At 38.4% G+C, this 13,341-nt stretch overlaps 1 protein-coding gene across 1 annotated transcript; it reads right to left on the bottom strand.

The window, feature by feature from the left end:
* Window positions 1–279: 279 nt before the first annotated feature.
* Window positions 280–11,023, bottom strand: METTL27 (methyltransferase like 27). Its single transcript, XM_053457258.1, has 6 exons — window positions 10,957–11,023; window positions 3,720–3,876; window positions 2,403–2,531; window positions 2,011–2,146; window positions 1,510–1,602; window positions 280–567 (listed from the first exon to the last, which is right to left on the bottom strand). Exons 2-6 carry the CDS (start codon window positions 3,837–3,839, stop codon window positions 332–334), a joined length of 714 nt encoding a protein of 237 aa, XP_053313233.1. The 5' UTR covers window positions 3,840–3,876; window positions 10,957–11,023; the 3' UTR covers window positions 280–331.
* Window positions 11,024–13,341: the final 2,318 nt, after the last annotated feature.

Genomic DNA, 13,341 nt, shown 5'->3' with positions numbered 1-13,341 from the left:
GGAGTCCATTTTGCATTACTGCATGCATATTGGAACATGCATTCATTCTTTATTGGGAGTTTAGCTGCTGAAGCAGGAACCCTACATGGTGGTTACTAATAACCGTGCACACTTCCCAGGTATTTCCATAGAGTGCAGTTCTGTTACATTCAGGCTTTTATATTAGAATGCAAACCCCAAACTCTTACCTATATTTATCCTTGTTCTTACAAGGTTATATCATATAAATTATATTTTCTGGCGCACTTTTTGACAAAATAAATTCTGTCAGACATATAAACAACATGTAAATATAAATTTTTTATTTTAAGAATAACGTTGATCTCTCTCATCAATCCGTACAAGGGAAGGCTTCACTTTTCTTGTAGAGATATATAACGCCAGAGATATAGTCAGATTCCTTTTGGGCCTCATGTTCAGAAATGGCTCTTTCCCACTTTTCCACGTTTTGTACGGTAATACATTCCCATAGTCCTTTGTTCTGTAACACCGACAATTCCTGATCTAGCTGGGCCTTGTAATGAAGGTTGGATGGGTTACAGCGGGTAGTAAGGCAAACAAAGCCCCCTAGGACAGAAAGGAAACAGTAACTAATATAAGAGGTTAAATAACGAATCTTCATTAATTAATCAGTTGACCAACCCAAGGGCTAATTATGTTTTTTACTACAAAAAGAATAGGAGCAATTACTTCATGTAAATTACACACACACACACAAAAAATCAGATAATTGTTATAATTCCCCCACTTAAATCAAACACCATCTCTAATTCATGTGATAAATAATAACAGAAATGAAGAATAACAAGAAATGCAATACTTGTGATCCCAAATATGCTATGAAATAGTTAAATGGCGGGTCTTCTCAAATAAGGGCAGTAAAAATATTATTTTATGGAAAATCCTTTTCAAAATTTGTGAAACAAAAAGTAGCATTAACCAAAGGAACTGCTTTATTTAGTGAACAAGGGTCACACAATTTAAAAAACAAATAATCAAAATAGCTACTAATGTTAGCATCAGCTTTTTTATAATTCTTATCGTGTATTTTGTAACCTTTGCATATGCCTTCACATACACCCACTTCTTGCAGCTGCATTCGTGATTGAAACCAGCTGTGCCCGGTTTGTGCCATTGGCACGGCAGCCTGCTACACGATATTGGGTGGTGGAGTCAGGTGAAACGTGTCAGGACTGGCTCTCCATTGTGTATAATTAACTAGTCCAGACTAAATGTTTCCCTCTATCTCTGTACCCATTTCCATCAGCCGCCCGTATACTCCCCCTTCCACATGCTACTTTCCCACCTAGCCCTTTATTGTCACATTAATATGACTGCAGTTAGCGGCAGCTTTAATAGTGTCTTTAAAGAAGAAATATCAGATATTTTGCATGTTAGAATAAAATAGAATAATAAAGATTAAAAAACATAGGTTGTGCCAGTACTGTTTCTCAATGATTCAATGACGCAGGTAAAGATCAGCATGATATCAGCATGACTTTTTCTCACCTGGTTTAGCCACACGTATGAGCTCTGGAATCACAAATGAGGGAACCTGTCCATCGCTCAGAGCCCCTACTATAATTACGGCATCGTAATAATCTGAAAGAAAGAAAAAAGACCACAGTACCTGTAAGAGGAACGTATTATCCTGTATAGGACAACATTAATAGAATCCTGCCACTGATATAATGACACTCTGTATAATGAAGCAGGCCAGGGGGACTGAGATGCCTCAATATTCTATCCTTTTTGGCACATGTGGAGCAAAACTACTTCATTTCAAGCACCAAATGATATGTACGGATATATAGATGTAGGATATTTGACTTTTTCGCAGACTTTTGTACATAATGTTTTTTTTGGGGTGCACACAAAGAGCTGAGTGAATCGGGTGTGATGTTGTTTATTATGAAACTCAAACATATCATTTTGCATTATATCATATTTTCTGTGTTTAGTAATGCTGCAAGGTGTAGAAAGATTAATGGCATCACTTTTTCTTTTTACCGGAGGGAGAAGGTAGTGGCTCATGCCCCAGCATGCACTTCTTTAGCTCCTTGTATAGCTTTTTGCCGCCAGCAACTTGTATCATCCCCTCACTACCATCCACACCATGAAACAATTTAAAGCCGCAACGCTGCAACTGGAAGAAACAATGCCAAGACGCAAATGGAGAGGACAATCGACATATAACAATAAAGCAGAGGATTACCCTCCTAACTGAGGATATGATTTCTCATTATTAATCAATCAGTGTTTCTGAGCTATATGTCAAGTCTAAGTATTAAAACTCTTGGGGTTTTGGTCCTCGGTGTCTGCCAGCCCTAGTATAAATAAAAGCAATGAAAATTCCATACTCCCAAGGGCCTTACTCTAAGGCTCATAAAATACGTTCTTACCTCCTGGGCTACAAGTCCAGTGCCACAGGCTATATCCAGGACCAGCTTTTCCTCATGATTCGAGGGGTACATTGAGGCTAGTGCTACCGCAGCAAGACGAGGCGCGTTATAGTCCAATATAGAGACATCCTTAAATAAAATAGTTATCAGTCATAGTGGAGAGTTTGAAATACTGCAGGTGCAACAAAACCCTTAGATTTAAGTGGCATCACAGAAATGTCAATCCCATTCTATCCTGATGAACCGGTGTGCAGAAGTATATAGACCTCCTTTCCATCAGCTACTAAATCAAAGGGAAAAAGGGTGCAGTATATTATTTCATTTTGGTTTGACACCTTCATCCATTAGCCCACCTAACAATGCAATGGGACAGGTAAAGGTGTGTTAATGCTTCCGAACACAAGAACAGCAGCTTTTGTTCAGGTAGAGTATGCAATGGGCTAGTCTCCTCTGGTAGCCACAGGGTGGCATTAAAAATCATCCCCGCATGAGGGCCTCTGCTGCCAAGTGCCCCAACTGTTGAGTCATGATTACACTTGGTGGCATGGGCCAGGATAGTGCCATCTGCCACACCTGCTGTTGTTTCCAGACGTTTTTAATAGGTGGGGACTTTTATATCCTGGTTCTCCACTTATTCAGGATGCACAGTGCTTGACAATGGCACGTGATGGAGGCTGTGCTGGCAGCACAGTCCTCAACAGTGTAAATGGGCCGGTTGGGGAGATGAGAGACATCCCTTGTAAGTGGCCCATCCAGCAGCCGTGCACCTGAAAGCCTAATCACCCAATAAGAGTCTTGCTTCTGGTTTGATGGCATCGGGGCTGCCATCCCCCCAAACCTGTTGTTGGGCATATACCACTTCAAAAATATAGCCATGTATTGTCTTGTGACCATTAACATTCACACAGTACTTTTAAAGTGCTCGTATTGTCCCTTCATTATACATATTTCTAAATTGTTTTATTTCCCTTTTTATAGTTTTCAGTTCAAAGGTTATATAAACCTGTCGAACTTAGTTTACCAAAAATGCTGTATTAAGCCACAAACCTCCATCCAGCCGTTGAATATATGTGATAAATGGGGAAAACATCACACGTTGTCAACATCTTAGAAGATTATTTCCAAATAAACAATAGCATCCAATTAATCATAGTTTTCAACAAAGCTAGGTGTTGATACTGGAACATTATAAATATACATAATTGTAGCACTCAGTCAAGAAAGGGCTACATACTATACCATATATTATATATATTAGAATATGATGGTGCTATATACTGTAATCAGCATATAATAATAATAATAATACCTTATTACCTCTTCATAATCATGGGCCCAGTGGTTGTAGAACTGCATCTTTTGGGTAAGACTGCAGTCTTTGTGAGCTGAGGCAATGGTCTTTTGCACTTGTTGTATGTCCCTCTTAGAGGCATCCATATTAGTGGCTGTGTGATTTTACCTTCTTCCTTTGTGTCTGTTGGGGAAGAGAGGTTAAAAACACCTGAAAGGTATGCTCCTCAAAGTGACTTCAGTAGGTACAGAAAAAGTACTAATATTTGAAGCTATCTGAAACTGTACCGGCTTGTTTAGAATGTACTTAAAATATGTACGTATGCATGTCCTCTACCTGATGGGCTATTACAGGGTTAATATTTCAAGAGCCCCAGTGTCAGCTCATTTATAAAAATTCCCTGGTATGTGTATTGCGGAGTAAGTCACATTATTCACGTCCTCATTTTTTGTGCTTCTATACCTATCAAGCAATCTACAAAGCAGTGGTCTAGCAATTACTGAAGTGGTATTGCTGCCACCAAGAGGTGGTAAGGGATTCAGCAGCTGAACAACGCACTCCACTTTGGAACTGTGGTAAATCTAAGTGAAACATAGAATTTGTGGACAGATAAGAACTATTCGGCCCATCTAGTCTTCCATCGTTTTTCTGACTTAAAGACTGAATTCTTAATAAGTCCTTGGTCTCATCTCATGTTTAAATTCCCTGGTTATCCTTAGCATCTATCACTTCTGTTGGGAGACTGTTCCACTGATCTACCACTATCTCAATAAAGACTTCCATAAATTGCATCTGAAGATGTGGCCATCGCCATCAGATATTAGAGCTGGGCAAGCTTGCTTTAGCACAGCACAAGCCTGGACTCGGTGACACCTCAAGCTTGGCTTGTCAAGCTTGAATTACCTGCCAGGTACCAGAAGTAAAAAAGTACAGAAGGAGGCTTGGAATGTGTTGGTTGCACTCCACCATTTTTGATGATGATCATCAATAAGTCAACCACCATCGGAAGCCTAGACCTCACTGCCGTACCCCAGTTTACAAGATCTGATACGTGGAATAATGACAAAAAAGTGAAATACATACTTTGCAGGAAAGCCGGGAACAGTAAATCATTTCTATTAAAGTCACATCTATAAAGATAATCGGAACTTTACTGGGAGCTGTGACGTTCTTATGCATAAACATGGAATTCTTCTAACCAGCTCATATAAAATGACCTTTAAAAAATGACATTGCTGATTGTCCTCAATGCTTTAAACTATAGGAACGGTGTGCTGCAGTAACACGTTTACTCTGCATATGTTTCCACCCGGTTTGACCTGTATTTTGCGTTGGGAGTAGTCAAATCTTACATAACTCCTGTTGTGATTAAATACTTGTTAGTACAAAAAAAAAAACAGAGAACTACATTGATCCTGCCGAGGGAGACCTATTTTTTGGCAAAGATCTCTCAAGTCAATATTTTCATTATTTTATATGCTGTTTTATAAGCCTGTAACATCTCTCCAACAATTATTTTTACATTACTATAACTTGACATTATTATTTTTTATTAATTTCATTTTTATGATGTAATCTGTGCTGACAAACTGTGGAATTAAGTGCTGCTGAAGAACACCTATAAAGATGCAGTTTGGAGACTTTAAAAAATGCTGTTCTACCTACTTTGCTAAATTTAGCATGTTTGAAACCAAATGCGACATTAGAAACATCCTCCCTGCTACTTATATAATTCCCTTCGTCTTTAGTTTCATTATATATGGTTTATGTTTTCTTCTCTCACTTATATATATATAAAAAAGTGTTAGAGTGAGTGTGGGGTTGTTAGTGTATGGTATTAGAGTGAGTGTATGCCAGAGCAAGTAAGCTCACCAACCCGGAGGTGTGTGTGTGTGTGTGTGTGGGGGGGTGTATGGGCATATTTCATAATATTAAGCAATGGGTCTGGCGTGTTACCGTGAGTACAGTGAACCATGTTGGTAACTAAAATATATATTTTTTCAAATAAAGGAGTGGACAAAGAGTCCATTTGTATCGGACATAGACATGCATTGATATGTCTTAGAAGCGTGCCTCTCGCCGATTGGAATAGGTTATGCATACCACCCAACAGTTTGGTAATCCAAATCAATGAGGTTGGGAGTGGCGTGACATCAGAAGCAGGTGAGATTGCAGGTGTGGCCACCAACCCCCCATACTAGAAGTGCCACCTTGTGAAGCTTGGCTGAGGAGCATTTCAAGGTGCCCGCATTGTAACTGCAAATTAAGTTCTACGTCACTTTTACAGCTGTCCGGACCAGTCAGGGAGATTAGAATATGGATGAACCTTCACTGATTGGTGGATTTAGTAGCTTTGCGGCATAAGCAACCAGCAGACATAGTGATACTAACAGTGAATGTAGCATGCCTTGTGATCTCAGCATGTTCAACAACCTTCCTGGTTCTGTTGCGTGTGTATAGATCAAACACAAAAGATCTTCAGACATGTAACATAGCCACCAATGTATGAATCATACCTTATTTTCTCATTTCTGATTTTGTAGATTAGAGTCAAGTCCAGATTATTCATAGTTTCCTTAAATAATGTTCTAATGTAGAACATTTTCATTGTTTACAATGGAACGTGGATATGTAATGAAAAAAAATTAAAATACCAAATTCCTTCATTGTGACTCTTGGTGGCTGCAATAGAAGGTTTGGCAAACATGCTACATTTACATATATGCCAAAGGTGTGGTCTCTTGAACTGAAAAGAGGTATTAAATGAAAATATATGAATTTCTGTTAACATTTTCTTAGAAACGATTAAATAAATCTGCAATCACATAATTTGTGAACAGTTAAAGCTAAAATAATTGTCCAAGGGATTCACATTTCTTCTGATAGCACAATTTTAGTATTTGGCAGCACCTGGTTTCGTGAAACCACTGCTAGAGGGCATAAGAATACTCCCCCTAGTGGGTGGTATTCACAATTGTACCATTATCCTAATGATACTGAATCGTAAACATGCATTTTGTAAAAACTAAAGTAATGATATGCTGTATATAACTTATTAGGTTCAGGGGATAGTTTGTTGAAGCCAGAGAGAACTGCGTGGAGCAGGGTGTAGTATGCCTGGGTGCAAAAAATGTTTTGGTGCCCCCAAAGGTGGGTGTGGCAATATTGCTAACTCCTCCTGTTAAACATAACCCCTCTAACCACACCCATTTTCTACTCTACCTTTTCTGGGCCCCCCAGCTTCACCATGTAACATGTCACTCACTTCCCACTGTGCCAGCTTTGTCCCTAAACAGCTTGTAAGTGTCATTTTGGGCCCAAAAAGGTTGTCAGCGATACCTTTGCCTCCCAAACAGCATTACACTAAATGTGTCAGTGACATCTGTCGCTCTGACTTTAAAGAAGTGGCTGAGCGAGAGGGGCAAAGTGAGACAAGAAAAGAAAATTGTGCCCCTGCTATATCTATACAGAGGTTATTTATGGAAAGTAGATAAATCAGTAACAAGGAAATTCATAATATTAGAACTGCATAATAGTAAAACAAATTTACCCAAACCCAGTGATTTATGAACATTTTGCCAATGAGGGTGGTACAGCATAACTCCCATCAATATATACTGAGCCTGACGGTGGTTCAGTATAACACCCATCAATATATATATATACTGAGCCAGACAGTGGTATTCCATAACTTCCATAGACACAACAGTATAACTGCTATCATTATATAGTGACCCAGACACTGAGGGGGTACAGTGTATCTCTTATCATTACAGCAAGATAGACACAGACGGTGGTACGGCATATCTTCCATCACTATATACTGTACTAGACGTTGACGGTGATAGACTCTAACTCCCATCACTATATGGAGAGCCAAACACTGATGGTGGTACAGTATAACTCCCAATATCACATTAGTATATTAATATCACTTTTTAATTTTATGTGCTGGGCCATTGGTTCAAGCTTTCCTAGTTTGCACACCAAGTAGCTGTATTGTGTACAATAATTATATATTATTAAGGGCCAGTTTAAATATATAAAAGGACTTGAAGAAACTATGAAAGACTGGCCCATCAGAATGCACAATTAACACAGATCAACAAATTACATTTTTTAGAATAAAAAATCAAACAGAAAACTACCAAAGTGTGATTAACTGAAAAATACACATTAGTATTCATGGTTGCACACCCAAGGCCAGCCGTGGCACCCAGGCTGCACTCAGGGGGCTAATATTGCTCACCCAAAGTTCAAGGCTAGTTTTTATTTTTTATACCCTCACGACAATGGCTGTTTTGACATTTCTGCAGTGTTTGTGTTTAGTGGCCATTTTCTTCTTTCTCATCCTGGGTTCCATCTCCAGTTGTGTCGATAGTTTCGGAAAAATGTATAATTGCTTACAGAAGATTATGGCCAGTTTTAATTGATTTACTTCTGTACCAAGATGTCTTGATGGCCCCTGTCCCCAAGGGCCTGTGTTCCTCCTCTGGTTTGTGGCCCTCAAGGACTTGAGTGCTTCCTGCTCTAGATCACCATAGAGCTGCTCCGTCTATGTAGTAAAAAGCAGGAGAAGCACAGGGAGGTAGTTTAATTATATCAGAATACTTGTTTTCGGGGATTGATGACCTCAGCCTGGCCTAGGTAGCACTATTAACTATACATCATGCAGAGCCTACGGCAGTGTTGCTTCTGCTGAAAGGGCCCAAATTGGTGTTAATTTTAAAAAAAATGCATTCTTTCAGCTATGTGTCATGTTTCATATCAAAAAGTGAGGCAGTTATTACAAATTATAGTTAAATTAACTTACCAATAAAGAATGTATATAAAGTTATTTGTTAGTACTTAAGTATGCATTCATAAAAGCTGTGTGGAAAAAATTCACTTATCTTAAGAAGAAGCTACAGCTCCAGGGTCAGATTCCATGCCAGTCTTGACTGCTTGAAGTAAACATGCATGAGGGGCTTTCATTAGACCCCTGAAACACAGTTCCAGAGATGGCAGGCAAAGTGTATGCGCAGCGGCATGCGGAAAATGCGTTTAACGCATCTCCTGCAAGCCTAGGAACTGGGAAAGGGGGTTGGAAAGATGCAAGTGCTTATTTGGGAAATTCTATGTATTTGCAAGGAGGCGATAACTAATTTTAGTGGACTTTCATGTATAGCATGCATTACAGAAATGTGCCTGCTTTCTCAACATGGCTATAAAATCTTCTTTAGACCAAAATAGATATACATATATTGTAGCCCCAGCAATTGTACTTGAAAACCACATCTAAAGCTGGCGATCTTTCTTTCAATGCAAAAGAAACATGAAAATTGAGTTGTCCTGGCTCTGACATTTGCTTTATTATCCAATAGACAAAACATGAGATTTTTATGTACCTTTGGCTATGGCACAGTATTCCAAGGCTATTATGTAGAATACCGATTTATGTAATAAAAAATGGACTAGAAATATGCATCTTGGCAATAAAGGATGGATCTGGTCCAGAAAACACGCATAAGTTGTGCCTGCTTAAAGATATCATAAAATAATACAACAACTGAAATACAGAGATGCTATTTAGGCTGGAGAAAGATTTTGGAACCAATACTGGCTTTCAATGCATGTCTTTGCCAATTGTACAGTTAAACCTTTGGCCATGTATAACATAAAATCCCAACGGTCAGCCAAGGAGGGCTGTTTATGAGTCTCGTTCTCTAAAAAACGCTAAACCAATTTTCATTACGTATATTAAGAAAAAGGGAAAATAAAAAAAGAAATTGGACAGGGATTTGCACATAACTTTTCACAAGGTTAGAGCCATATGTGTGAATTGCGGATGTCTTTTGACATGTCTTTTCGGAAATGTAGCTGATTCACAATGGTTATTAAGTTCACCCAGTCTGACCCTTTGCAGTGGATGTATAAGCAGACTGTACACTGTATTAAAGCCATAGATGCATACTTCCCAAGTGTCCCATTTTTCAAAGGGGAGTCCTGATTTTCAGACACTGTCCTTCTGTCCAGTATACATTTTGTGGGTATGGAAGATCATGGGAACTACACGGGAGAACCTTGTCAATAATCTCAAAGCAGCTGGGACCATAGTCACCAAGAAAACAATTGGTAACACACTATGCCATGAAGGACTGAAATCCTGCAGCGACCGCAAGGTCCCCCTGCTCAAGAAAGCACAGAAATGTACAGGCCGGCTGAAGTTTGCCAATGAACATCTGAATGATTCAGAGGAGAACTGGGTGAAAGTGTTGTGGTCAGATGAGACTACAATCGAGCTATTTGGCATCAACTCAACTCGCTGTGTTTGAAGGAGGAGGAATGCTGCCTATGACCCCAAGAACACCATCCCCACCGTCAAACATCGAGCTGGAAACATTATGCTTTGGGGGTGTTTTTCTGCTAAGGGGACAGGACAACTTCACTGCATCAAAGAGACGATGGATGGGGCCATGTACCGTCAAACCTTGGGTGAGAACCTCCTTTCCTCAGTCAGGGCATTGAAAATGGGTCATGGATGGGTATTCCAGCATGACAATGATCCAAAACCAAGGCAACAAAGTAGTGGCTCAAGAAGAAGACACATTAACGTCCTGGAGTGGCCTAGCCAGTCTCCAGATCTTTATCCCATAGCAAATCTGCAGAGGGAGCTGAATGTTTGAGTTGCCAAACGTCAGCCTCGAAACCTTAGTGACTTGAAGAGGATCTACAAAGAGGAGCAAACGTACAAAAACAGCAGGGGATCAAATACTTTTTCCTTCACTGTAGCCACAGGCAACACAGGTATCTCGAATCAGATACCTGAAATGCTGGGGGGGGGTATGCAAATGCCCTGCAGGAAGCATATTTCAATGCGCTATTCAAACTAATCTGCTCTGTTAAACATTTAACTAAATACCGCCACGCGACATACAAGCACGCACTTGATGTTTTATGTGATTAAACAAAAAAAAAAACAGATCTGACAGGTTTATTTGGTTAATATGCCCAAGAGCTCAATTACTGTTTTTTCCTAAGCAGAAAAACACATTTAATACCCGTCACTTATTAATGAGTTAGCATTGATTAAAACCTGAACAAAATAAAAAAAATGCAAGCATTGCATTTTTATTTTGTTATAGCGTAACATAGTATCCCATGTAAAGCAAAGTAAAGCAGCCAAATGCAGTGCAGCACAACAGAGCGCATTACGAGGATTATTGCTGTTCTGCAGATACCTAGTTGTTAGCCGTAGCACAGTTCATAACACCCTCATTTTACCTTAAGAGCTGTATATCACCCAAGCTGATGTGAGACGTGTTTATGAGGGCTGCACTTCCCAGCATGCACTGAGCAAGGAAGCTCTGCCTCTCTGTATATAAAGCCAAGCCCTCTCTATAATACTTCGTTTACTAAGAGCTGCAGACAGCAGACCTAGTTAAGTTGACTAGAGTAACTGCATGGATCTCTCAAGTGCAACAGTCCTGTGCGAATCACATTAATGCTATGTGAAAAATTTCCATTATGATACATACTTTTAATATGTTGTTAATATGTTAGATCCTTTCTTGTGTGCAAGATTGCAAAAAACATTTTTGTAAAAATGTATCAATTTGTTGTTTAATGCTATATTTTCCATATATGATATTATTTTCCATCCCTGAATCTGTAGCACAGCATTTTCTGTACAGTGATTTGTAACAAAAAAGACAAGTGTGGAATTTTATTTGCTTTTTTCAGTTTTTTTTTTTTAATCTACCATTTAAAAAAATAGTTTAATGAAAATATTACGTTTTTGTTACTTTTTAAGTTAAATTGTGTTTGTTGTTTTGTTTGTTATGAATGGAAATAATGTGTTTTTTATTTACCTGGACTCCAGGCACCTAAAGGGTTAAATGTAATAATATCTAAGCACAGAAAAAAAACTAGTGATTGGGAAAAAAAAAAGGTACTAGGAGAATAATACTTACTTCTATTAACAGGGAGGCACACAACTCCTACTTCTCTTGCTTGGTAGTATACCCGCAACCCCTGTAAATACTTCACTGACAACTAATCTGAAATATCGGCTAAGTATAAAATATCATATATTTTTTTTTAATAATCATGGTGAAATTAAACATATTATACATGTTTGTCAAAATGAAATAAAAAATATTTACAGACTATGTTATTATACTTTTTTATAATGACAAAAAATTACACAGCTCTTAGAGTACAAATATTAGAGAATAACCAAAACTTGAATTGACAGACTAAAACAAACTGATACATTACGTAAAGAGGGTCTTGTTCGCAAACTTCATACGACTCAAATTCGTTTGGGCTTACCTTCGTTGTGTTTGTCTGTACACATGGACCCAACATTGCCATTAAATTTAGGAAAAAGTCTCTGAGGCATTGGAGTTTATTCACTAAAGATGGAGTTTTCAGGAGAGTTGACATTTGTGTAGCTGTAAGTTCATGGGGTTGGATACAACGCCAAAAATACCCACCACAAGCAATTCTCACATTGATTCCAATGGAAAATATAAGCTAAAAATTTGAGATAAAATATATATTTGCTTGTATGTCTCATTTTTCCATTGAAGTCTATCGAAGGATTGCTGTTCAATCTGGCATTTATTCCAACTCGAGGACTGTTACCAAACAATTATTTCTTTAAGGGGGTTCAACCCAGTTAATTAATTAATAATTCCATCATCTAACAATCCCAATTATGGAGATAATTGGGGACACTGAGGGAGGGGGGTGCATAAAACATGGCAGCCGCACTGTCCATGACACTGCCCGCAACCGTCCGCTTGGGTCTGAGTTGTGATATTGCCAAGTGAGACTTGGCTGTGTGTTTGCATTTAAAAATGCCAGCATTTCATTTTTGTTATAACAAACCACGGTGACGGCACAAAAATCTGAGAGGTTTAGTAGGTTGGCGCCTTTACGCCTAACCCTATTTTGTTTCATTTTAATAACTGATCAAATTTCCTTCACTTTGACAGAAATATGATCTTGCAACACCATTATAAATCACCCCCACTGTGTTCCCTGATATAGAAATATAAATGAAGGATTTGTTCCAAGTTTGAATTAGTTACATAGCACCTGATGTTTATAATAAGAAAGAAAAAAACGAACATTTCATTTTAATCATAGGTTGGTTTGGGTTGAATAAAGAGACAATTCCATTGGGTTTAAACATAACCAGATTACCTTTCGCTTCATCCGTTGGAAAACAGCAAAAAAGTTAACAAGCAATTTCCAATGTAGCCTCTAGAGGGAAAATAAATCTTTTTTGACTATAAAAGCCAAATTGGATTTGTCCCTGGATCAACATCCTACACGTGTCTAAACGAAGTTACAATAACCTTATATACCCTTTCCTCTAAAAAGGTATCAGTATATTTCTTGAAGAAATCTAATGGATCAGCCAACATAACGTCCTTACTGCCAAAGGGTTTTTCCTATTTAAAATCGCAATTCTCTTAGCAGACAACCTGCTACTGACAATTAGAGTCTCTTTATTGCTTGTTAGCCTGGCTAAAAATTAAAAGAAAAGCACAACTATGGTCATAATTATTTCCTTATTAAGTGAGATGAAATTGTGCAGTCAATGAAAATGTCAGCCATGTTTGTATAGTGAGGGTAGGGAGATCATCTTAGGTGATG

Source organism: Spea bombifrons, chromosome 2 (genome assembly GCF_027358695.1).
Source record: "Spea bombifrons isolate aSpeBom1 chromosome 2, aSpeBom1.2.pri, whole genome shotgun sequence".
NCBI lineage: Eukaryota > Metazoa > Chordata > Amphibia > Anura > Pelobatidae > Spea > Spea bombifrons.
This window is presented reverse-complemented; position numbering and strand designations above follow the sequence as displayed.